At 46.1% G+C, this 25,458-nt stretch overlaps 1 protein-coding gene across 1 annotated transcript; it reads right to left on the reverse strand.

Moving 5' to 3' along the window:
• Positions 1 to 1,075: 1,075 nt before the first annotated feature.
• On the reverse strand, positions 1,076 to 7,204 carry LOC102012640 (cystatin-SA). The gene is made up of 4 exons (XM_005381141.1): positions 7,126 to 7,204; positions 5,028 to 5,143; positions 3,716 to 3,817; positions 1,076 to 3,025 (listed from the first exon to the last, which is right to left on the reverse strand). Exons 1-4 carry the CDS (start codon positions 7,202 to 7,204, stop codon positions 2,942 to 2,944), a joined length of 381 nt encoding a protein of 126 aa, XP_005381198.1. The 3' UTR covers positions 1,076 to 2,941.
• Between the last annotated feature and the right edge of the window lie 18,254 nt (positions 7,205 to 25,458).

Genomic DNA, 25,458 nt, shown 5'->3' on the forward strand with positions numbered 1-25,458 from the left:
ATAAGGACACAATCAGAAACGTAATGCAAGTAGCAGAAAGTTTGTGAGGGGTGCCACTTGGGAGAGAAAATTTCTAAATGTGATAGGGTTAGTGATAATTTCCAAACATAGTTGAAGAAGTTTTTATAAAATAGAGTTTGCGACACTGATGTGTAAATTCCACGTGTAAAACAGCGTTTTCTAAATGTTGATGCACTCTTAGTAACAATGGACAGAAATTGCCCTTCAAACAGGAGTTGTATTTTGTGAAGGCAATTACTTCTCTCCTCTGCTATTAGGGTTTGACTGCTGAGGAAGGAGTAGCAACATAGTCCTGGATTGTTTAATGATCAGTTTATAGCTCTCCTTAAATGAACTTCTGTTACTTTAGGTTATTTTACTCTATTGCCAGATCCTGTGTCTGAGACTAAAGATGTATAATGCAAGGACTACGCACGCTGTGAGAATGTGCAAAGATTGTGAGACTAATGATGCATGAGTGTGATGCATGCACAGTAACCAGTAAGTGCTGTCTTACACAGCACACACAGCATCTGGACCTGACACTTATGACACGGTCAGTAGAACCTATCATTTCTGATGCTGTTCAGTACATTCAAGTTGGGGAAACTGCCACATGGACAACACTACCATTTTAACTATGGTCTACACATATTGGCTGTAACTCAATAATTTATTGCACAAATGAAATACAAGTGTACATCACATCATAAGCCTACTTGTGGGCATCGTGACTGTTTCCTAATGTTGTAAGAGACCAAAATCTATTGTCTGATTTTTTCAATCACTATTGTTAAACTTTTTAGATCGCTTAAGTACAAAATCAAATGATTATAGCTGTACTACAGACCATAGATTCTAAATTTTACCTCCAAGTTGAAAAGCTAAGTTGATATACAAAAACTTACAATGCTGCTACTAGCAGTTATGGCTGACTTGTTTGCATGTCAAATACGTGTTACTCCAGAAGTGCACAAGGCTTCTGAAGTATAGGGATAAGGAAAACCCCTTGATGTACTGGCTTCCACTTCAGGACCAACATGGCCTGTAAGGATAGATAATTTTCCATTGTGTTCCTCATTGTGTTAGCATGATTAGATATGGGTAACCACGGTGCCATTAGTAAGCAAAAAGACACATTACTAAGCAAATATATTCGACTTAAGAGTTCTAATTCTGACAAGACTAAATTATGAATTATGTTTCTTGTACAATTATACTGTGTTTCTCTTGGCATCTTTATTTTAGGTTTTCCTTACAAGATTTGCATTGTGATCTGTCCACAGTCCCCAGAGTTATGACTTCCAGCAGACAACCTGAAGGGCACTTTGGGGAGACAGGCCATGCCCTGTGAGGTGGATGGGATCTGACATGGACCCTGAGTGTCCAGAGAGAATGATAGCAGGAGGAACCCTGCTGCCAATACAGACACTGTTGCAACTGACCTTGTGGGTGTTCAGCAATGGAGGACCCAGGCTAAGGCACTTGCTACCTCCTCATTAACAATGTCATCTGTGTTTCGCTTTGGGATAGGCAGGCACTTAAATGCCATTTTTGCCACAAACAATGGCCCTTCAGTGGGGCTGCTGATGACCGATAGGTGGCTAACAGCAGAACACGACTGTGTTTTGTGTCCTTGTCATTGTAAATCCTGAGTCAGATCTCTCCTCAGCTCTGTGTAGGGAGTGGTAGTCATTTAGGATCTTGCTAGGAAGCAAGATCAGCCCTGAATTCTTGTGAATTAGGATCAGCCCTGAATTCTTGTGGTCTTGTCCTCTTCGAGAATGAGGTTCCAAGGTGAGAGGTTTACAGGAATGTTCAGCTACTCCCAGAAACCTGCAGGCACTGTCTTAAACCTGTGATCACCTGGATTCCAGGGAAGTGGGAGCCCCAGGTGACAGAGACCCAGGGACTCAGAGTCCCATTCTGGAAAGGAAACCATCCCTCAGCCATCAAGATCTCAGATCTACGATCAAGATGATGAGACACAGACCATTGGGACCCCAGCCCACCCACCAGTCCTTGACAGTGGCCTCCCAACTCTTTGGGGGCTGGTCTGAACCCCTAAATCAGGGTGACTCCTCCAGCCATGTAAGCTGAATCTTTCCCTATTCTCCCTCTGACATTCCAATAAAACCTTTCTTCCTATAATCTATAATGTAACAATTAGTTTCAGGCTATGGGTGCAGAGTACTCAGACATGGGTCCCATCCTCAGGAAATCTCATCATGTGTGTAAAGATTTCCCACAATCCCACAGATTTCTGAGACCTGGAGCACTCTGACTTCAAGCACTTTCACAAGGGACTCAGCCTGACAAGGGACTCTCAATAAAACCCCACCATGAGCCACAGGAGTCCTGAGGCCAGACCTGGGCCACTGGCCATGCTCAGATGGTCACTGAGGCTGGGGTGCAGAGGGCACCTTGGTTGGCTGACTGGGTCACTTTCTCTAAGCCTGATCCCCAGGACAGAGCCAGGGCCTTGCAGACAGCTGGAAACAGTGGGCAGAAGGGCAGACTCCCCAGAAAGTGTGATGGTGACAGAGTGAGGGACATCAGTGCCCATGATTCGGCCCCACCTCTGTGTGTGAAGTGCCCAGGAAGGCTGTGTGACAGTCAGACAGCACCGAGGTGTGCGGACAGCTCCCCCAACCCTTCTAGTGCACCCGAGAATACACCACAAGGGGAAATGCTGCAGCTTTTTGTTGAACAAGGCAGGGACGGCCATGTGTGCCCCCGACAGGTACGGTTAAGAAGCACAGGAGAAAGGAACAGGGGACAGGTCGAGGGTGTCCACGTTGCCCTGAAGATCTTGCTGTATCAGAGCCCAGGTGCTTGGACATGAAGCAGACTGCACCAGCCTGGGCTCGACCACATGGTTTAGGACATTGCAGGGGACACGGGTAAGGGGTGGGCGTGCTGGCCTGGCAGAAACACAACCTCAAGCCTCGTGACATCTGGAGCTTATTAATGCCATGTAGTCCTCCCAGGCCCTGGAGTGGACCACAAAGGAGCAGAGCTGCGTCTGCCAAAGAAAGAGAGAAGGGCAGTGAGTGTGGCTTCAGGAAGAGGGAGGACGCCCAGCCATGAGCATGAGAGGGGAGGTGTGGTGGAGGGGAAGTCCCCGCCCGGAATATCTCCAGCTCAGAGATCACAGGTAGTCATCCTCCACGACCCCCAGGGACCAGCCTCTTATGGCCAGGAGCCCAGGGGTCACAGGGTAGGGCAGGTGGTCACCACCCCAGCACCTCCACCTCAGTGCAGAGCAGCACAGACAGGCACACAGGGGACAGACAGCCCAGGCGAACAGGGGACAAGAAAGCTGGACAGGGTGGCAGACGCTATGTGCCCAGAGTGCAGCTTCCAGGGACCTGGTTGTCAGGAGTGGCTGAGACTGAGGGCCATGTGGGGTCTTGGCCTCCTCAAGCCTGACCTGCTCAGCCTGGCTCTGATGGGGGTGAGGCTGGGACTCACAGAGCACACTCCCTCCTCACCAGCCCTGCTGCTGTCCCTCCTGCCCAGCAGGAGCACCCAAACACAGGGGTCATCTCCCAGCACCTCACTTCCTAGGGGCCCATTTAGCTCCCCAGTCAAGCTTGTGTGCACAGCCCTGTTCTGTTACCCACACTCACTATCTCATAACCAAACACACACACACACACACATACACACTGCCCCAGTATTTGTGTTGCCTCTGCCCCCTTCAAGCTCATACCAGCTCCTCACTGAGGGAACACTCCTCCTGGGTGGACTGCTCCTTGGCACATGTGGTTCTGCCAATCTCCAAGTCCAAGTAGTAGTTCATGCCCCCAACCACCTAGGGAGAAAGAGCAGGACTCTCTCAGCGCTCCGTCCACCTCACTGTGGCAGGTACTGGCTGCGCTGGACTCACTGTGCTTGCCAGGGCTCAGGTCAAACCCATTGCAGCCCACACTGCAGCAGATCTGCCTGAGGGGTGTCTCTGCCCTGTGTTCCACTTGTTCCCTTCCAAGGAGCTTCAAAGAGGACTCTCATGCAACAGAGCAAGACAGAAGCAGGGAACGGGCAGGTCAGAGCCAGCACTGCACTCTGTGATCTGGGCCCTGGGAGGGAGGCTGCCTTGGGGATCAGTCAGGGTACTGAGCCAGCACTTCCTGTCCAGGAGGCAGGGTGGGTCCACCCCAGCAGGCTCTGTGCCCAACAGGAAGAACTGGATATGGGTGCAGGAGAGCTGCAGCCTGAGGACTAAGCACAGCTGATCCCTCAGTAATCTGGTTCCCCATCCACAGGATATTCTTCACTGGCTCTGCAGCAGGGGACACCCCACAGCCCACAGGGACCCTTGCAGCTCACAGGGGATATACCCTGGACTGCCTTAGTGTCCTTAGGGGTTCGCTGCATGATGTTATAGAAGCATCCACCCATGTCCATTCAGAGCCTCATGCTTCATGGAGAGCAAGGAGCAGGGCCTGTGACCAAGGGTGACCATGGGAGAGGTGCGTGCAGGAACCAGGGTGCCCACTGCTCCTGCTTTGCCTGCTTTGCAAACCTGAGGTCATGTCAGAGCAAGGAGCTGAAGGACAGTGGATGAAGGTCTGGAGAGGAGCGAACAGAAGCATGATCCCTGTCAGTGGTGCCGGACCACTTAGTTCATAGCTGCCTCAGGTCTCTTCCAGGAGGTGGGCAGCATTATCCAGGGAATCCCTGACCCTTGCCTGGCACCTGGTGCCTTTGCCGGCTGGGGTTGGAATGGGATCTAAGGACAAGTGTCACCCTCTGTGCCCGCCAGGACACAGCCCTGGCTTCCCCTGCAGTGACTGAGGGACACGCTCAGTACAGACTGCAGGAACAGCAACACCAGGGATGGGGCTTGGGTGAGAAGCACGTGGTGGTCCATCCCAGTAGAGCCTCCTTCACCCGGCCATGGCTGCAGAGCAGGGGGCATACCTGGAGTAGGGACATTGGCAGGGATCAGAGCAAAGGGAGCCACCAATGTGCAGGTGGACAGCATTTCCTGTGCAGCCTTCCCCACCCTGTTGACCACGCACCTGCTGACGGGCACGCACCGCCCGCACCAAGCGGCTGAGGTTCAGGTCGTTGTTATCATTGTTGTACTCGTGGAGGGCGAAATCCACCGCCTGCTGCACCCCTTCATCACTAGGGTCTACATCTTACTGGCCACCAACTAGGTAAGATTGCCACTTCTGATGCAATTTAGAGGCCGTGGGGGTCATGGCCAGGTCCAAGACCACCACAGCCAGGAGCAGCAGAGGGACACACAGGGATGAGGCCGTGTCTCCAGGACACAAAGTCAGAGCTGCAGAACACTGAGGGCAGTGGTATAGAGGCCACAGCGCTGGCCTGTGGGGCTGTGCTTTATCCTCTGAGGCCCTAGCCCCTCCCTGATGCTCTCCCAACCTCCCAGCACAACCCCTCCTTTCCTGATGGCCCCTCCCTTCTGCTGTTCCTCCAGTGCTGGCTGCTCCTCCTCTGTCCCTCTCTCCTCCAGGCTGGGTGCCTTCTTCCTCCTCCTCCTCCCATGCTGTCCCCTCCTCCAGTTCCCTTGACCCCCTAAGCTGTCTCCCTCCTCAGCTTCCCCAGGTACAAGCTCCCTGTTCTCCAGAACTCTCTTGGCCCTAAGTCCTGTGACTCAGAACTGTATTTCTGCAGGAAAGGGGACAGAGCAGTCTTAGCTTCCCAGAGGCTCTGAGGTCAAGGAAATCTGAGGCCAATGTCAGGAATTTCTGGGAAGAAGAAGGTGTTTCCTGATGTTCCAGCAAGCCCAGGCCCTGCCCTGCGTTGAGGAACTTATCTCCCATGCAGGAGTTACTACCTTTTACTCGTGAAAGGACAGGAGTTCTCCTTAAGCCCTCTGATCATTCAGTCCACAGATCTCCCAAGAACTACTCTGAGCAAGGTGGTCCAGGCCAGAGATTGTCACAGGTGGCTGATTGTGGCTGGGACACCTGGGATGATCCTCTTGAGGTGGGACACTAACCGTATGTGACTTTTTCTTCATGTGTGGCTTTAAACTTCTGATAGACACATCAGGCAAGTAAAAAGAACAGTTGATATTGTGGTAATGAAATGTCTATTTAACCTTTACACCAAATGTCATTTCATGATACAGGATAATTCTCACTGAGGTACTTTATACTGAATGTGTATGTGTGTATGTGTGTGTGTGTGTGTGTGTGTGTGTGTGTGTGTGGTATTGGAATCTGGGTGTTTGTGACCTGCAGGGCAGGTGTCCATGGTGACTGTCTCCATTCCTAGCCCCCCTGTGCCCTAGTGGTGGAGGCTGAGCCCCAGTTTCAGGGACGAAATTTGGAGACTGGTGAAAACTGCATATCAGGGAAGCCCAGTGCCTGTGCTGGAAGGAGAGCAAGGACTTGGGGCCGAGAGCTGGACCCTTCTTCTCCAAATGCACTCTCCCTTGCAGTGATCCAGGGAAGTGACTCTAGGGTGAAAGTGGCCAGATTTGACAGGTCCTTGGACCCTTACCTGGCAGCTAGTAGGACTGCACAGGGTGTAGTAGGGCGATGTCCACCAGCACCTTAACCTGCTGTGGACTTTGCTGGGATGGGAGGAGGGATCGCAGAAATCAGCAGCAGTGTAGGACAGGAGCCCCTGGATGTGATATGAGAGTCCCAGCAACCTGGTGTGAAAGCTGTAGTGAGTTATTCTGAGGACCAGCTGAGACCCTGAGTAAGGCTCCTGCACTGCAGAGCATCCCAATGCACATGAAATGGTGTTGGGTTAGATGAGACACATCTGGGATTTCACAGTAGAGAGGAGAAAGCAGGCCCTGGCTCCAAGGCATCAGCCCAGGCTGGCCCTCTGCTCAGAAGCTAAGGCAGCTGGTGAGGTCAAGATGACTCCATGCTCCTCCACGACCCTGAGAACCCTAGAGTTTGTAAGAAGTGGGGACATCATTCTGCCTGTGGCCTGCAAGCAGCAAAGGAAAACCTGGCCCTGGGGCCAGGATGTATGAGTTTTCAGGTCCATGTAGGTTTGTATGTGGCCACCTGTGACTCTGTTTCCAGTCCTTGGGTGTGGGAAACCCCAGAGCTGAGGAGCACAGGCTGCCCCTGTGCTTTATTTCTGAAGAGCTGTGTTGTTCACCTGAGTACTCTCAGCACTCACGGGCTTGTGGCTGCATCTCCATGAGGACAATTTCCTCCAAGGATGCCCCAGCTGGGCCACATCTATTGGATGTAGACATTTTACTGAGAATGAGCAAAATCTGGTGAGCCACTCTCATAGAATAGCACATGTTAAAAGGACATGTGCTAGAATTCTTAAATAAAAGTCAACAGAAACAATGATATATCCATACAAACCAAGTGACAGTTCTCACAGGTGTGAAAGTCTGGTTCAGGATTTGAAAGTCAATATGAACCATCACATCAACAACACAAGCAGGAGAACTCACATGATCATATGCACAGACAGAGAAGGAGTACCTGAGAAAGAACAACACCTTCCATGCCACGAACTCAGAGCAAATTACAGAGAGGGGCCTGGGTAAAGATGACCTTGATGAAGAATGTCTACAGGAACCCATAGGCACATCACACTCACTGCAAGTGATTTAGAAGCTTCCAAGAACAGGCACAAGGCAGGAATGTTCCCTCCATCCCTGCTGTGCAAGGTCACTGGAAGTCATAGTGAATGCAGTGAGAGGGGCAATGACATAGGGGAGGGAGGAAGAAATATACCTCTGATCTACACAATATGATTGATGGGTCTGTGCAGAGGAGCACAGCACAGGCCTTTCCAAGAGAGGAGCAGCCTCTCCACACACGGGGCGGGTATACCTGGACGTCCACACATGGATGGGAATCCAGACACAGACCTGACTCCCTTCACACATCTAACTCATGGTAGTGCATTGGCCCAACGTGCCATGCAGAACTCCATAGCTCCTAGGAAACAACAGGAGAAGGCCTGGATGAGCTGAGGCATGGCACAGATGTCTTAGATGCAGCCTCAAAGGCCTGGCACAGGAAAAGGGAGAACCAATGAGCTGAGCTTCAATCAAATGAGAAACTTCTTTGCAGAAGACATGGTCAAGAGAGCTGGAGATCAGACATAGAGGGGGAAATGCTTGCGAAAGGCACAACTTTCAGAACCCTATTGCTCAAAACAAAGAAAGCTTCAAACTAAACATGAACAAAATGAACTGAATTAAACAATGGGGCACAGATCTTTTTTATTATTTTGGTGGGGAAACAATTTTATTGTACTGAATTTGTTTTTTTTTTAATTTTAAAAATTAAAAAACTGACAAAACAACAAAGACAAAATCAAAACATCACAAAAATAGCAAAAATGATACATGACCTCAAGACAAAATGAGAAATTTACAATATACTACATACTGTTATCATCAACAAAGTTGCTCAGTCCACTAGACATAAGAATGTAAGATTGATTAAATAATCAAAGACAGTAACAAGTTAAAAACTATAAAAATAATTTTTAAAAAACATTGGAAATGATGCAGAGCTTCACCATACAAAATGGTTAGAGTTCACAGACCTTAACAGACACGTCAGCGAAAAAGACCTCCAGGTGGAGGTGAGTACCTGAGAACAGAGTCCACACCCACTGTCAACAGGACACAGAAGGTGAACAACCAGGATGCGTCATGTGAGACATCACCTCTGCCAGCGTGGCTGGAATCCAGATGCTGACACCCCCAGTGCTGGAGAGGATGTGGAGCAGCAGAAACTCATCAGTGCTGTGGATGAGAAGGGAGCAGCCTCTGAGGAAGAGTTTGATGGGTTCTGAAAAGGTGAGCAAACACTCACCCTAAGGTCCAGCAATCCAGTTCCTTGACCTTTCCTGAAAAGACCCATAAACTTACATCCATTTAGAGTCCTGTATACAGAGTTGCATCCAAATTGGCCCCAATGTGCCAGCAGCCAGTATGCCCTTCAGACAGGACTGTGGGACAGCGGGCACATCCAGACAGTGGAGCACTGTTCAGAGCAAAAGGACATGAACTTTCACATCCTCGGCAGACTTAGAGGAAATTTAAAGTCCCATCATGAAGTGAGGAAAACCAATCTGTCTAAACGGCTGCATCCTGTTGATCAACTACTCTGTGACATTCTGGGAGGGCGGCACAATGGGGACATTGGAAAGATCAGGGACTGTCACTGGAAGGATGGCCCTGGAGCATGGAGGTCGTTGAGGTCATGCGGCTGCTTTGTGCAACCTTGTGCTGGACATAGCCCCCACATTTGTCCTACCTGCAGGGTGCAGGCAAGGTGTCTTGGTGTGAAGCAGCTCAGGAGAGGACAGTGCAGGGCCAAGGGGGCAGCAGCTGGTGGCCAAGGTCCAGCTGGAGGAGGAGGCCAAGGTGGGGCAACTGTCAGTGTGTGGGCAGCGGACATGGTGAGGATCTGCTTTCTGCAGTTTGCTTCTCACCTGAAACTGCTCTTCCCAAAGGTGCAGCTGATAAGACTACCACTTAAAACAAATAAAAATAATCAAAACAAATCATACCAGTACAGACACAGTCCAGTGGTCAGCAGAGTAAGGAGCTGAGCATTTCTCTGCAGGGCACAGAGCAGCCTCCGTCTGCACTGCATGCTTTCCCTGTAGCTTGGAGTGAAGTCAGTGTGCAGCAGAGGCACAGAGCTAGGAGGCTGGGGCCTTGGAGAGCTAGAGTCTGGACCACTGCCTAGGGGAGGCGGTGCTGTCCCCCTGCTCCTGGGCTCTCATCACAGCTCAGCTGAGCTCCATTATAGTCAAAATGCAGAAACTTCATAGCAGGTGTCAGCTCAAGCCAGGAACACCAACGACACTGCTTCATCCATTCCCTCCTTTTAGAACGGGTCCCCTGAGACTAGGAAATTAAGAACCAAAGAGTTTCATTTCCGAGAAAAGTTTCTGGAGGCTGGATTTTGAACAGCAAGGCAGCAGTGTCTAGGGACTCTTGCTGCTTTCTGTCATGACGGGGCATGTAGGACGTTGTCCAGGGACAGAAGAGTGGGGTAAGAAGAGCCAACCTTGCTTTATACCGACTTCCTGATATTTCACCGATGCAGGCCCCAAGTGTAGGATCTCACTGCTCACCATCAGGGTGCTACTTGCTCCCAAAACCCTGCCAATAATCAAACTCTGAGGGCCCACCACACTACCTGCAGGCAGGATCTAAGGTTCTGGCTCATGCATTAGGGGAGCACCCCCCTGCATAGCAAGCACCTGAGGTTCTAGTTCAGGGCAGTGCTGGTCTGGAACTGTGGTTCTTCACTGCTCTTTGGCAAGTTCTTCTGTGGCTGTAAACAAGGCTCTGAAGCATGGTCCTCCATGGAGAAGTGGGGAGATGCTCCATTTCAGAGAGTGAACAGCACAGTGACTCAGCACAGAAGGCAGAAAGCAGCAGAGGGTGCAGGGTAGCGGACAGGTGTGAGGCATCCTGGTTCTCTTGCAGTGCTCGTGCCATGAGAGGCAGAACCCTCATACAACAAGCAGGTCTCAGGTCCCCGTTCTGGACAGCCAGCTGGGCAATGCAAGCCAGCTGCTTGGTCTTGGCCCACAGAACCCTTAGGTGACAGCAGTGACCTTGAGCTGAGTGCAGAGGCGATGGACACCAGCCAAGAACAGCCACAGTCTGCTGGACACCAGGACTGAGAAGCTGAGTGCCATCAATGGAAAGCCATTTCCTGAGGGGTCAGTCACAATGCATGGACAGTCACTGAGGCCCCCACTCCTCAGCACCCAGTAGTCCTCCTCTCTCATGCTGTTCTCAGGGAGCGCATCTTCCTTAGGGTCTCTGGTGTGACCTAAGACCCTGGGGGCCAATAGGAAGGTATTTTCAGCACCGAAATCATAACATACACCAGAAATGTGTCAGAGAATATGAGACACTGTGTAGCCAAGGAGTCATGTTTACCAGGGTAGATTCCTCCAACTGAGAGCAAGATCACTTCTAGTTTGAGGCCTGTTTAACAGGGAGTCTGGTGGGTGATGGGAGGGGAGGTGCCTTTGGCACTGTGAACAGAGGAGAGTGGTTTCCTCTCCTCCCCTCTCCTCCTGTCTCTTCCTCTCTGGCTCTGCTGCTTCTCCCATCTGCTTTCTCCAGGAGACTCCTGGTCTTACCCCATTGTCCCCCTCCCCCTTCTCCAGGGGACACAGAAAGTGAGCTGGACAGCTGTGCTGGTGGAAGGAGCCAGTTGGGTGGTAAGGGTGACAAGGATCCCCCGAGTGGTGATCTGAGGGTCACTGTTAGCAGGTTCTTTGCTTTGGACCTGCAGAATTCCTGCTCTGCCTGCCTGAAATCTCTGCAGCCCAGGATCCTCAGTGTCCAGGTTCAAAACACAAAAAACAAGGAGAAAAGGAGAGACAGACAGTTATCTCCACCCCAGGATACAGTAAGTTACCCAGTTTCCTAGCTGCTGCCATGATGTGGGAGGATTCCTGGGGGGAGGAATGGTGGGAGGAAGGAGAAATAAAGATAAGAGACAATATACAGAAAGCTGAGGTCAGGTGGAGCCCTCTCTCCAGCAGAGAGGAAAAGGAACTACTCAACCATCACAGAATATTATTTGTACACTCAGGAAGTTGATGTCAATTTGAACCTCTCTGCCTAGCACCTGTAGCTGACTTGCCTGAGTACCTAGAGTTCTTGGAGCTGGAACAGATTGTTTTTGTGGCTCTCCTCACAAGTGTGATTGATCTCCAGCTTTAGCTGCTCCTCCATCTCCCTTTATGTTTTATGGTTGCAAGTGATGGGTAGTCAGTTGAAGGTGGGGGAGCTGCATTTGGAGGACTCTGTAGAAGACCTTCTCATTCTCAAAGTGTTTCCTTTCTGAGTGAACTTACTCATGTAGGTTATAGATTCCAAGTCCAAGGATTTTGGGTCCCTGTTTTCAGAAATTTAACTCTATACACTCCATTAATCCATCGCAGTTATCAGTTACCAGTGTAGCTTGCAATTGTCAAAAGGTGCTAGTGATTTAAATTGTTATAGCTATCATATTACCAAGGTATTGTTTTGTACATCTTGTGGTTATACTTTTCTGTTCGATGTTCAAGATCAAGTTAAGATGAGACCTGTGTTAATCAGCGTTTTGTTATCTATCAAAATCAGTGAAGTCTCCTCAGGATATAGCTTGAAACTATGCACAGTACTTTTTAGTACTTCTGTCAGTGTCAGCCTTCTGGATGAGTCACAGCCATTGTTTGACCAATTTTCTTTCTGTGTAAGCTTGGGAGATTTTTTTTCTCTTGTGACCACTCTCCTGGGCCCACTATACATATTTTACATAGAAAAGTAGAAATCAAAAGCCATACATAATATTGCAGCATAATAATCATGACATTTTGTAACATACTTAAATTTCCATTTTGACATAGCATAAACTTTATTTATTTTTTTAACTTTTTTTCATTTTAAAGAGAGTAGTACATGAGAAACAAGCAAAAAATAGAACAGTAGCAGCATACCAGTATCATGAACATAAACAAATCAAAGCAAGAACATTCAAAGTGATGCAGCTTTCAAGACCAATTAATACAAACGAACAGTGGTTGTTACATTGCATATTGCTATCCTCAATTACATTGCTCAGATTATCAGATGTCAGAATGAAAGATTGCTCAAACCATTAAAGAGAATAAGAAAATAATTCTTCAGTAATACATTAGAGATAACAGAGTTTCACTAGACACGATGGTAGGAGTTCACCATTGTAATTCCATTGCATATTGTTACATTCAAATCAGTTACTCAGACCACCAGACACAAGCATGCAAAGTCGATCAGAACATACGTAATTGTGAGCATTAACTGTTCATTTCAGTACACCATCAGACAACAGCAATACAGTCATCGCAGGACATAGCATAACCTTTTTAATCAATCAGCTCTATCTAATACATAAGATATTTTCATCTAACATTGCCTTTTAATGGGATGTATATCATATAAGTTTGTAGTGAAGGCGGATGTCTGAATCTAAAAGAAAAGTCTGTCATTATAAGCAATCCTCATTTCATAGTTTGGAAGACCTGCACATCTGCAGGCATGAATATATTCAGTACACTAGAAAAAAATAAGAATCAATAACAATCAATTGTCATAGTCATATGAAAACCTTTGTACCAGAACACTCTGAGGTCAAAAACCTTATGGTCTAGAAAACTTAATACTTTGATGAATGAGCAATGCAAACATATTACAATAGCATATTTTAATAACATTTATTGAGGTCTCTCCCATAAGGCTATGAGATCATTGGGAACTCCCATCAGTGAACAAGAATTGGATAATGTCTCTAGGCTTCTCCTTTCTTACCTATCAATTGGAATCCTGTGCAGCAATTTCCCTGCACCCAAAGGGATTTTTGTGTAATTAGCTTAACAATTTTTGAAAACCTGTGAGAAAACCAAATTTGATATCATTTTGACCAGTTGGCAACCCAGGAGGAAGCATGATTTTAAATCTATAAACCAAGTTATTTTATAAAAAAGACAAATGACCCAAAACTGCAAAAGAAAAAAGGAAAAAAGAGAAAAACTTTGTGCTCAAATAAAAAAACAGCTGGTCACAAAAAGGACAAGCAGGCAAATAAACAAATACACAGCTTAACAGATTGGACAAGCAGACAAACATCTTGTATAGTCAGAGTGCACTCATATATTTCACTAAACTGAATTATAAGAACTCTCCTACAATTTTAGAAGTTTGTAGTTATAAATGGAGTAATCAAATTTATTTGAAAGTTGGTTAGCAGAGATCTCTTATGAGAAGAATTTGGAAGGAATAAAATCTTTTATCTGTGATTAACATGTAATGTTTGTATTTTATTTTGTCTTAAGAATACTTATGAATTTTGTGTCCCCTTCTTTCACGTAACTTGCAGCTCAGTTATCTCCAAGCACTTTACCACCTACTCAGAACTTTCCCTTTCTTGGATACCATTTCCTAGACATTCTGGGTCAATTCCTTCAATTGGTCTCAGGTCAGGAGGAGCCCCATGCTTCTCTATCAGTTGTAGAACAGCCTCCAAGGCATCACTGTCGTCAGACCAAGCATCAGCTTCTTGAAAGGTGGAGATAATTCCTTCTCCAGGCCTGGGTCCATGATACACCAGCTAGCATGCTCTGGTACCCAGATAGGCTGTTCAGCATTTTCTGGAAAGACACAAGCAAACCCTTCACCTAAAATGAGCACTGGACTGGGTCCTTTCCATTGTCCAGTGTGAAGGTCTTCCCAAAGGACATTTCCTAGCTATTTTTTCTTTTACCTGATTGGGTTATCTTTCTGCTGTTGTAGTCGTATGCCTAGCAGGATTTTAAAAACTTAATCATATATACTGCCAAGTGAAGTCTATCATGACATGTAAATTTTGTAGGGAAGGATTCTATATTTTGGTTTTGTAATTGAATTTTGAGCATATGGTGAGCACATTTACCAATTCTTTGACTTTGAAGGTTAGAAAGAATTCCTGTGGTAAGGGAAATGTGAAAAGTTTTCCAAAGCATTTGGGAGACAGCACTTGTATAGGATGGGTGATTGGAAGTCTTAGTGCCCATGGGCAGCCAAGGCTACTGAATGCATTCAAACAATAAGCAATGACACACTTAGTTGCTTCATCAGTGTGGGCTGAAGCAAAAAACAAATCCTGAGGAAGTATCTACTAAAATGTGGCCTCAGCATACAGAGCCAAACTCAGAAGTGTGAGTGACATCCATTTTCCAGAGATGATTGGGGTATAATCCTTGGGGATTAGCCCCCAAAGAAGGTGAAGGAAAATGTATTACTCATGAGGAACAGTGTTTAACAATTTGTTTAGCCTGTTCCTGGGTTAAATGCAACTATACATGTAAGTCCTATGCATTTTGATGAAAGGTGACATGGGAAACAGAAGCCTGTTGAATGGTGTCTGAGGAAATGACAGTAACAGTAGCTGGGAATCCCTCTATTGCAGCATTTCCCTCAGGGAGAGGTCCTGGCAGTTGGGAATAAGAATGCAAATGACCAATAAAACAGGACGTGATGTGACTGAATGGCAAATTGCAGAGTGTAAAATAAATGAAATAGATCTTCCTGGTTAGTGTGAATGGTGGCAATTTCAATGTGGCACATCGCACTGCAAACATAAGCACTGTCTGAAAATAAGTTAATTGGAGGGGATGAATAATCTTGTAAGGCCCATATAACAGCTTCCAATTCCATATTTTGTGCAGAAGAGAAACCCCATATCCTTTATTCAGGAAGAAGAGTTTGTAACGTTACCTCCCTACCCGGGGAGGAGCCATCTGTGAAAACAGAGAACCCTCCTGCTATGGGAACTGAGCTTATTTTTGACGGGAAGACAAAGGATGTGAGGGAAGCAAATTGAATTAATTTATCTAGAGGATAATGACAATCAATAACAGCAGGGAAGTTAGCTAATGCAGTTTGCCAAGAAAACAAGAATTTCCTTAGCCATTGTTGTTGAACTGAAGAAAAGGAAACAATAATATTTTGCACCTCACATCCAAAATGTTGAGCAGCATGCATCTGCCCATGTGTGATCAGTCTTGCACAGCATCACAAAAGGGTGCAATGGTTTCATGTGGAGGATGTGCTGTATGTAGCCATTGTAGAGGGCCCTGAGACTGCAAAAGGACCCCAGTGGCCATATGTTGATTTGGAATACTAATTAAAAGCATTGGCAAAGATGTGTCAACTCTAGAGAGCTGAGCTTTAGAGAGAGCCATATTAACTTTGTCAAAGGTGGCTTCAGACTTTGATGTAAGTACTCTTGGAGAGAGGGGGCCAGGTTTTCCTTAAGAATATCAAAGACAGGGGCTAAATCATGAGTTATTAGCTTAAGAACTGAAGGCTAGGGATATAGCTCAGTGGCATAAGTGCCTACTTGGAGAGCACAAAATCCTGAGACCAATTCCCGGTACCAAAAAAAAAAAAGACAAATTAGCTTAAGAGCTAGGCAGAACCAATTAATATTACTAAGTAGAGTCTTAAAGTCAGTTAGGGTTGCAAGATGATTAACCTGAATCTGAACAATTTGGGGCACAATATGTCTTTGCTGGATAAGGTGACCGAAATATGAAAAAGGTGCTGTGGTTTGCATCGTTTGGGGGTGGTCAGTACTAGGCCTGAATTATGAAGGGCATTATTTAATTGAAAAAATACTTGGTGCAAGGTGGATGAGGATTCATGTGCTAGAAGAATATCATGCATGTAATGGAGAAGATAAGCAGATGGATGAGCCTGAAGGACTGACAATGCAGCTGCAGCCACAAACTCTTGACATAGGGTGGGACTGTTTGCCATTTTTTGTGGCAGACAACAGCATTGGAAGAGGTGTGTAGGGACTTGAATGATTAATAGAGGGTAAACTAAAGGCAAACGTTTTTTATCTTGAGGATGGAGAGGGATAGCAAAAAAAAAAAAGTCTTTTAAATCAATCATCATGATAGAAAAATGTAAAGGAATAGCTAAGGGACTAGGCAATCCTGGTGGAAGTGCTCCCATAGGTTCCATGGTGTGATAAAGAGTCTACAAATCCTGTAGTAATCTCTATCATCCTGATTTCTTTTTTACTACAAAAATTGGGGTTTTTGAAGAGCTAGGGGAGGATTCCAGGTGCCCTGCCATCATCAGTTCACTAACCACTGTATAAGCTGCTGTAAGCTTCTCCTGAGTGAGGTGCCATTGATCAACCCAATCAGAGTCATCAGATTTCCAAGTTATCTTGGATGCCATCTGTGGGGTCAGAGAACAAATCAAGACCCCTCCTCAAAATGTGAAGGCAAGTAGCCTACATCAAAATGGTCATTTTGGAAAACTGGAAGAGGTTCTTTCCTTCCCTGGTTGTTTGTACCAAGCCCTTCAGTGGGAAGGAAGACTTCCTGCAACATCTGATGAGTCACCAAAGAGTTAGAACTAAGCAACACTGATCTCACCCTGTGGATCTGTAGTTGCAATGTCCAGAGACTATGTCATAGGCCAATGATGTTGGAAAATAATTGAAACATTCCCACCTGTGTCTAAAAGCCCTTTAAATGTTTTTCCTTCAATAATCAATTCCATCTCAAGATGATCCTTTTTAATCTGTTGAACACAATACATATCAGAGGACCCAAAACTCTTGAATCCCCTTTCCTTATTTATAGATTTTTCCAATATTTTTCAGGGAAAACATGATCAGTTGTGTGATGTAAGAGTCTAGTGTGACTTTGAACAGTGTTTCAGATAGATTGAACCATAACATTAATTTCCTTAATATATTCAGCATGGATGACACCAGGCAACAGCTGAAGATCTTTTAAAGGGAGACTGCTGCTGCCTAGCGTGAGTCCCACTGTTCTATGAGGCAAAGGTCAGAGACTCCAATAGGAATAATTTGAGGTCCCACTTCAGGAGTTATAATGAATCTGAAGGAGAGACAGAAGTCCAAGCCTCCACTGTCTTTTGTCACTCAGCAGAGGTCAGAAACATGCTTGGTGTGGGAGGATAGCATTGGGGAAAAATTAGGGAAAGTGTCTCCACTGTCTAGTGGGACCAGAACAGGCCCCTTGGAAGTTTCCAGAAATGGGCCTGCCTTCCACATTAGTTTTTGGATCTACATTCATTTGCCCAATGATTCCCTTGTCTACACTTTGGACAGATAGCAGAAGGTTTTATTGAAGGGACAGATAGCAGCTGTGCTACCCCTATAGGTGCAGCAGAGTAATTTTTGGCAAAATGCCCCAGCTGCCCCCACAGCTGAAATAAGTAACCCTGTTTTTCCCCTTTCCTCTAGGCTGTGGATGAATAACCTAAGTGATAGCTGATGCCAAGGTAACCCCCTGCACATATGAGAGGCCAATGTCTGCACAAATTCAAATAACCTCAGCCAGTATAGCCCATTTTTTGTGGGCTCTTTAAAACCCCTTTACATCATTTATTTGCATTTTCAAAGGTCAACTGTAGAACTGTTAACTTGCTAGCTTCTATATCACTTACAATCCTCCCATAGCCTACAATAAGCATGCCACAAAATCTCAGGTTTCATCAGAACCCTGAGGAATGGAAGTCAAATCAAGGGGTGTCTCACCTTTTGAAGAAGCTCCCTCCAAGCCCTTGTGGCAGCTATTTTAATTTGTTCATATACTTGTAATTCAAAAGTAAGTTGATGATTTGTGGCAGCAAAGGCACTTTCTCTGGTTAACATGTCTTCTGTAGTGGTTATGCTATGAGCGCCCTGTGAGCAGCCTGATTCATGCACAATTGAAAAAAAATTTCCTATCCACAAAAAATAATCTCCCAGATTTAAATACGCTGCAGTTATTCCTTTCCAATGATTTGGGGCTATAATATGTTGTTCTATAAGTTCTATTAAACCTAAGGTAAAAGGGGCTTTAGGGCCATAGATAGGGATCACTTGTTTTAATATTTTTAAGGTCTTAAAGGGTACAGCTTCATGAAGATGTATAACTTGTCCAAGATTACAGGGAACTTGAACTTCAGTAACAGGACAGACATGTTGAAAACCCTCCATGGACTCCCCCACCCATCTGGCTTCTTTTTGTGCCAATTGCAATGGAATGAGAGAAAACGGCTCTACTCTCTGAGAGACAGAAGTTCCAACCTGTGATGCAGCAAAATTTCTCTGAACTGAAAAGGTGGGCATTGCTGCTTGTAGCTCAGTTAAGGTTATCAGGGTGGTTATTATTCCACCATCTTTTTCCTGCTTGGAACTTGATTGTAAACTAGTGCTCCGAGCCAAATCCTTTATGGTTATCCCAACAAATCTATGACCATTAAAGAACTCCCTAATGCAAATCAACAAAAGTAAAGTAAATACAGGAATCAGGAATACAACAAACAGTTCCTTATACATTTGTGGTTCTTGAGAAAGGAGGAATCTGTCTCTCACTTTTGTTTCCTCTGAGCCCATTTTTCTCTTTGGCCCTAATGAGCCCATTTTTCTCTTGCCTTAAGTTTTACACCTGATAATATCAATATCAATAAAACTCTGTGATTAATCAGTATTCTCTGTGATTAATCAAACTCTGCGATCAATGGACTTCTCCCCCTTTTGCAAGCACAGTGAGAAGTGTCCTCTCACCCACCATTTCTTCAAACCCCGGTTCCTGCTCAGGTGCCAGTAAGCTATGTCTAGTGTAGCTCTTCAAGTTCCCAGGGTGTAGGATGTAGAGGATGGAGAAATAAAAACAAGAGACAATAAACAGAAAGCTGAGGTCAGCTGGAGCTCTCTTTCCAGCTGAGAGGAAAAGGAACTGTTCAACCCCCACAGAAGGTTTATTTATACACTTAGGAAGTTGATGTCAATTTTAACCCCTCTGCCTAGCAACTTTGCCTGTCTCACCTGAACACCTCTCACCAGAGCACCTCACACTCTCAGAACTGGAATGATTTGTTTTCATGGCTTGCCTCACATATGTGATCAGTCTATAATTTTAGCTGCATTTCTGTTTCTCGATCCTCTGCCCAAGACCCAATCTACATGGTCCCTCTGCAATGTTTCAACCTGCTGTGACACCCTGCACAGTGGGCAACAGTGTGACCAATGTCTACACAAGCACAGCTGCTGCAGCAGAAGGAGGCTCCTCCTTGTGGTCTCTGTCCTGGTTAGGATAGTGGACATGGTCAGCTCCCAGGATGATCTTTACCAAGGTCCTTGCAGGGACTTGGAGGGACCCAGGACCAACAGCAGGTAAAGCAGGGACCTACAGCAGGTGGATCTGAGCTGGCTCAGCTGAGAGTCTCTGAATCCTCAGAGCTTGAGCCAAGGCTCTGTTTCACTCCATGTAAAGTCTGCTCCACTTTCAGTGAGACAGATAAGGCTAGTGGAACCCCTCCACTTGCAGTAGTGAGAAGGCTGGGGAGGAAATGCAGCCAATGCATCCAATCTCTTCCACTTATTCTCACACTTAGCACACTAACAGTTCCACTCACAGCATGTCACAGAGCATACCTGTCACCAGCTCTGTGTCAGGAAGCACAAGTTTGCCACACACAGCAGAAGATGGCACCATGCATGCATGGAGAACATGGTCCATGGCTATGGAGAGACCTCCACACCAGGTCCTGAGTGATGCTGACAATGACAGGAGAGCCGTGCGGGGAACACTGGTAGGTCAAGGCAGGCACTGGTTTCCTTTGGTTTTCCTAGCTCACCTTTGGCATTAAAGTGCAAAGAACAGCAAAGGAAGGGATTGGGCCAACTTGGAAGCAGTTCCAGGAGACCTGGGCTGTAGCATATGCTGCCCAGTTTTGGCCTGGAACTCTGACCCTTGTGACATGAGCAGAGTCCCCATCATTCAGCTCTCCTTTGCACGGAGCCTTCACATAGGTGGCCTGAGGGACCCAGAGCCCTGGCAATGCTGCTTCAAATTTGCCAGGATAGCAGCACTGTGGAGTGATGGTTACATCCCCCGAAGAGCTGCTTGCTCAGGCACTCAGGGGGCAGGGCAGGGAGAGTTGCCCCCAAAGCAGCAGCACCATCCCTGCCTGAGGTAACTTTAGGGTCACCTGCTGGATGGATGTCCCAGGCTGCTCACTCCCTGTAGGTGAGCACACAGGACACCTGAGGGCCATGGGGGACAGAACATTTATGTTCCTGATGGACATACTCTGAACCTCTCACTCTGAAAACCAGCAGTGGACAAGCACTCACGTTGCACCTCTGTTCTATCTGTTACCATGTTTCTCCACATCCAAAGACTACTTCCCCATAGAAAAGATGAGAGTCTGGACAGTTGCCCCACCTACAAGTTCTGTTTTTGTGACTTGGTCACCTTCCTAAGCTTAATCTCTTAACACCAACACACCACAAATTAGATTTCAACATAAAAATTCTGGGAAACAAGAATATGCAGATTATAGAAGGAATCTATTTTCTTCTAAATGTCGGCACAAACTGATATTGGAGGATGCGGTTTGTATGTGGTTATGCTGAACTACACTGTATAACATGACAGCCACTAGCCATGTGTAACTATATACATTTAAATTAGTTAAAACTGAATCAACCTAGAAGTTCAGTTTCACAGTCCTAACAGCTTCGCATGAAGGCTCTGAGCTTGTTTCGCTGTGGAGGAAAGAGGAACATGTGCACCCTCCAAGCCAGGTCACAGCCAATGAGGCTCAGAAGGGACACAGATGTGGGACTGGGCTCTCAGCCCTGGGCAACTAGTCATGCCCACCCAGTCTCACTGTCTTCATCAGAAAAGTGAGGAACCTTAGAGCAGGGCCCTAACCCTAGTGCAACTGTGGGATCCAATGGGTATGAAACACAAGATGTTGACACAGGGCTGGGAATGTTGTGAGGAACCAGCAAGGAAGCTGATTTCAGACTATTTAATCATTTGGACAACATTCATGACAAAGTGATTACTACCTGGGAAACATCATGCTAGCTGCCCTGAGATTTAGAGGACGTTAAAGTGAATTAATCCAGGGGAGGAAATTTCTTTTTTTTTTTTTTTTTTGGTTTTTCTCCGGTACCGGGAACCGAACTCACGACCTTGCGCTTGCAAGGCAGGCGCTTTGCCGCTGAGCTAAATCCCCAGCCCCCAGGGGAGGAAGTTTCAAGGCAGCACAACCATCATGCTGTGGTATTGGTACTGCTATCTGATTTTAGCCACATCTATAGTGAGGATCAAGAGCAAATGGCAGGGCTTAGTGATGTGGACAATTTACAGTTTTACCAGAATGGCAGCTCCTGAAAAATTTGGGCAAAGGAGAACATGGTGGCTGAAAAATTTAGCATTAAAAGAAACCACATCCTTTCTAAAGATGCAAGAAGAAAGATATCTTGAGAGTTTCTGAGAAATCATTATAGATTCAAGAGTATGAAACTGTTAATTCTTCATTTGAGAAGCAATTCTCTGGAATGTCTGCTTATTCACATCTTACAGAGGGTGCTTCAGCCATGGTCCATGATATCCCAGATCTTGCTCAAGTTTTCAGACAATCTTGGTGTCATCAACGCAGTGCTGGTTTTCAGCCATGCAGGATGCAAGAGATACAGGATCATGGATTCTTCCACCTAGATTTCTCAAGCCTTGGCAGACCTGGCAAAGATGTGTCACAGGGACTCATTCCTGCCAAGAGCCCATGAAAGTGTAGTGTGTAAAGTTGTGATAGAAAGCCAATAGTACAACATAGATCTTAGAAAGTTTCAGATGCCAGGAGCAGGAAATATCAGCTAAGCAGAGCTTCAGGCACTAAGCAGAGCCAGCCCAAGAGACCATGTGGGCTGCAACTGATAGGACCCTAGGCATGGGACTGCAGAGACCCTTGGAGGCTCACATTTCACTACAAGCAGCCCTGGATGTTGGACAAGGAGCTACAGGATTAGATGTTTGCCCTGCTGGGTTTCAGTCTTGCTTTGATCCTATTTCTGTCTATTCCCTTATTCCTTCCTTTTGGAACATTAATATTTACCTTGGGCCATTATCTATTGGAAGTTTCTAACCTTCTTTTTAATTATAACAATGATCTGACAGCTAAGACTTTGCCTTTTATCTTAGAAGATACTTTGTGTAGCCAAAAATGTTCTTTTGCATGATTCAGATGGAAATCATGAATTGACAACATGCAGCTCTGCCAGAAGTCCTGATGTCACCAGATGATGCCAGATAGTGCTGGATGCCAACAGTAGACACAGCCAGGTGCTGGTCATCTCTGTCTAATGGCAACATGTGCTGGTCTCTGCCATGAGTCTTCATTGTCTGCCGGTCTCTGGAGCTCTTTAGTGCTAAGAGCACTGTTTATTGCTCTATGGACACTATTCAGTATTTTTAAAAAATCCCAACTAGATTTATCAAACTTTGGGAGCCCGCATTACCTGAGAAATAAGGTAAGAGCAGTTTTATAGGAACACTAAAATGAGTATTTTAACAGGGCCTGTGCTGCACCACATAAAGGTTAGAACATAGGAAGAAGACTTTCTAGACTAACTCAAGAAGTGGCTGGGGAGAAAGTGCTGCTTATATAGCAGGTGCAGACCTGGATGATTCAGGGGGAGGGCTGAAAGATCATTCTGAATTCTGCGTATGCCAATAAGGGACCTAGATTCCTTCATCCTTGATCAAACCCACTCAGGGTTTCTTTTCCTTCTAAAAGGCAACAGCATCCTCTGAAGGCGCCAGGGTGTGGGAGGGAACCACACTGCCTATGGATGCAATCATGTTGGAGTGGAGAGTGGTAGTTTGATGGCCAGTAAGGGCACCAAAGCAAACTGTCCCAGGCCACTGGGCTGCAAGGAGGAGCAAACTGAGGCAAGGGGAGGGGCAGAAAACTCCTGCCAAGCCACTCCCTCCTCCAGTAGCATGGGAAAAGTGAACAATTTAGGCACTCCTCTGTCTCATTTTGACCTGGACTTTTCAGCAGTTCTGGAGCTGTTAAAATGTTGGCAAATCTTAGGGAGGGATGGACTGAGTGCATATTTCATAAGGAGCTGGGCATGAAACATTTGGGGCCCAGGGACAGAAGGTTATGTTTTAGATCTGTTAGGGTTTTTTTTTTTCTTTCTTTTCTTTTTTTTTGGTACCAGGAATTGAACTCAGGACCTTGCGCTTGCCAGGCAGGAACTTATGCCACTGAGCTATGTTCCTGGTCCTTGGTTATGTTTTAGATCTAGAATACTCTCCCCAGTTCTCACATTCAAATGTGGGCCTTGATTGCAAGGGGTGGGTCACTGGTGGGTGTGACCTGGAAGTCTCCATTCTCATTCTTGGCTCCTGCTTTCTCTCTTGCTTTGTGCCTTCCATGGCATGAGCAGCTTTTCTCCACTGGCTCGTTCTTCAGCCTGTTTCGGTTTTAGGTCAGCTGACCATGGAGTGATCCCCCTAAAACTATGAACCAAAATAAATCTTTCCTCCTTTAAGTGGTATGTGTTGAGTACTTTGTATTAGCAACAGGAAAGCTGACTAATACAGCCATGGATGAGGACTCAGGATGCCTCATCCCACACTGCTGGATGGACAAAGGAACTGTAAGCAGGACAGGGGAAGTGAGGGAAAGCACAGGTCAGTGTGGTAATGCAAGTGGGGTTAAGGGGACCTGTGGTGTGGACATATCACGCAGGAATTGTTCTGCATGGCACAGACATGGAAATGCTGAGCATGCGGTTTGCATTTTTCATCCTCCAGGGATGAAGGAGGGTTGAAATTCAAGGTAAAGGAGTTGCAAACATCACTAATTCAAATTGATATCCTTGAAGCCATGACAAATGCATTTAGTCACCTAAATCAGAGGAGTAGAGACCCAAGAGGAAATCCTGGGCCACCACAGTTCAGAGTCAAGGAGGCAGGAAGGAAGGAGGGAGACATGAAGTGGAGTGACTGAAAGAAGGCATTGTGCGAGGAAGCAAGTAAAGATTCAGGGAATCAGGTAGCAGGATGCTGCTGAAACAGAGGATGAAGGCCAAGAACTGAACCTCAGGCTCAGCAATGCGGAGATCATAGTGACCCTGATACTGTGAAGGGTGGAGGCTTAAGCCTCACTTGAGCGAATTCTAGAGAAAACAGGTGAAGACACAGGTTTCTACCCCTGTGGTTAACAGAGCCCTGGAGCACAACTGTGCACACAGCTCTGAGTGTTGACCTGTGACCCTGTCTTGGGTGAGGGATTCATCCTGTTCCACCCTGGATCTCCTGTTCCACCCTGGATCTCCTCCTCTATGATGCGGGTAGAGAGGATGACAAAGCTCAACGTTCTGCCCACCAGATCAGCTCATCAGTGCCAAGAGCTCTGGGCTCACGGTCTGTCCAAGGTGCTGAGTATTCCAAACGTGGGTTCCATTTCCCCATAGGTCCACTAAATTGACCCAAATACTTTTAGATATTCGGCTAATGTTTGCATCTTTCTGCACATCTGTGTCATGTTTTACTATAATCTAACAAGGAATACAACCAGTGTTTCTTATCTACTATTTTTTTGGATATTATACTTGGTGAGTTTCCTCAAAGTTTTCTAAAAAAATCCAAGCATATTTCTTGTTGCAAAAGCTAACAGTTTTTAAATCCTACCCCTCATTCTTCGCATCCTTATTTTTTGTGTGTCTTCTGGACTTTTCAAAGGCTGAGACAGCTGTATTTCTAATTGCCATACTTATCATCTATGAATTCTTAACTTTATTTCATCAATTTTGTTTCATATAGTTTGGTGCAGTTCTAATGAGTACATGAGATTGCATCAATGTTATGTACCCACTGTGATGTTTTTCCTCTTTTCTTACAGTTTTTTGCCTTGAATTTTACTGCATTGATGACAATATTGCCATCCATGCTGTCTTTCTACATATTTGATATATGTTAGTGTTCATATATTGTCTATGCCAGAATATCTTAGACTGTGGTAACCTACAGATAGGGAGATGTTTTAATGAAGTTTGGAAATTTGTGCCTCTTTGAGCTGGGGCTCACCCCAGGAATACGTACTGCCTGCTGTTCTTGTCTGTTCTCCCTGAGATGGGAGTCAGCTTGAGAAGAACTTCA

This window comes from Chinchilla lanigera, unplaced genomic scaffold (genome assembly GCF_000276665.1).
Source record: "Chinchilla lanigera isolate Chin_1 unplaced genomic scaffold, ChiLan1.0 scaffold00014, whole genome shotgun sequence".
Classification (NCBI taxonomy): domain Eukaryota; kingdom Metazoa; phylum Chordata; class Mammalia; order Rodentia; family Chinchillidae; genus Chinchilla; species Chinchilla lanigera.

What these genes read in the sequence shown, in the direction of transcription:
- LOC102012640 (XM_005381141.1), bottom strand. Translation starts at nt 7,204, where the DNA reads ATGTCTACATCCAATAGATGTGGCCCAGCTGGGGCATCCTTGGAGGAA. An exon ending in CGGTGCGTGCCCGTCAGCAG is followed by an intron (nt 3,818 to 5,027) that starts GTGCGTGGTCAA and finishes CTTTCTCCCTAG; the next exon opens with GTGGTTGGGGGCATGAACTA. An exon ending in GTTCCCTCAGTGAGGAGCTG is followed by an intron (nt 3,026 to 3,715) that starts GTATGAGCTTGA and finishes TTTCTTTGGCAG; the next exon opens with ACGCAGCTCTGCTCCTTTGT.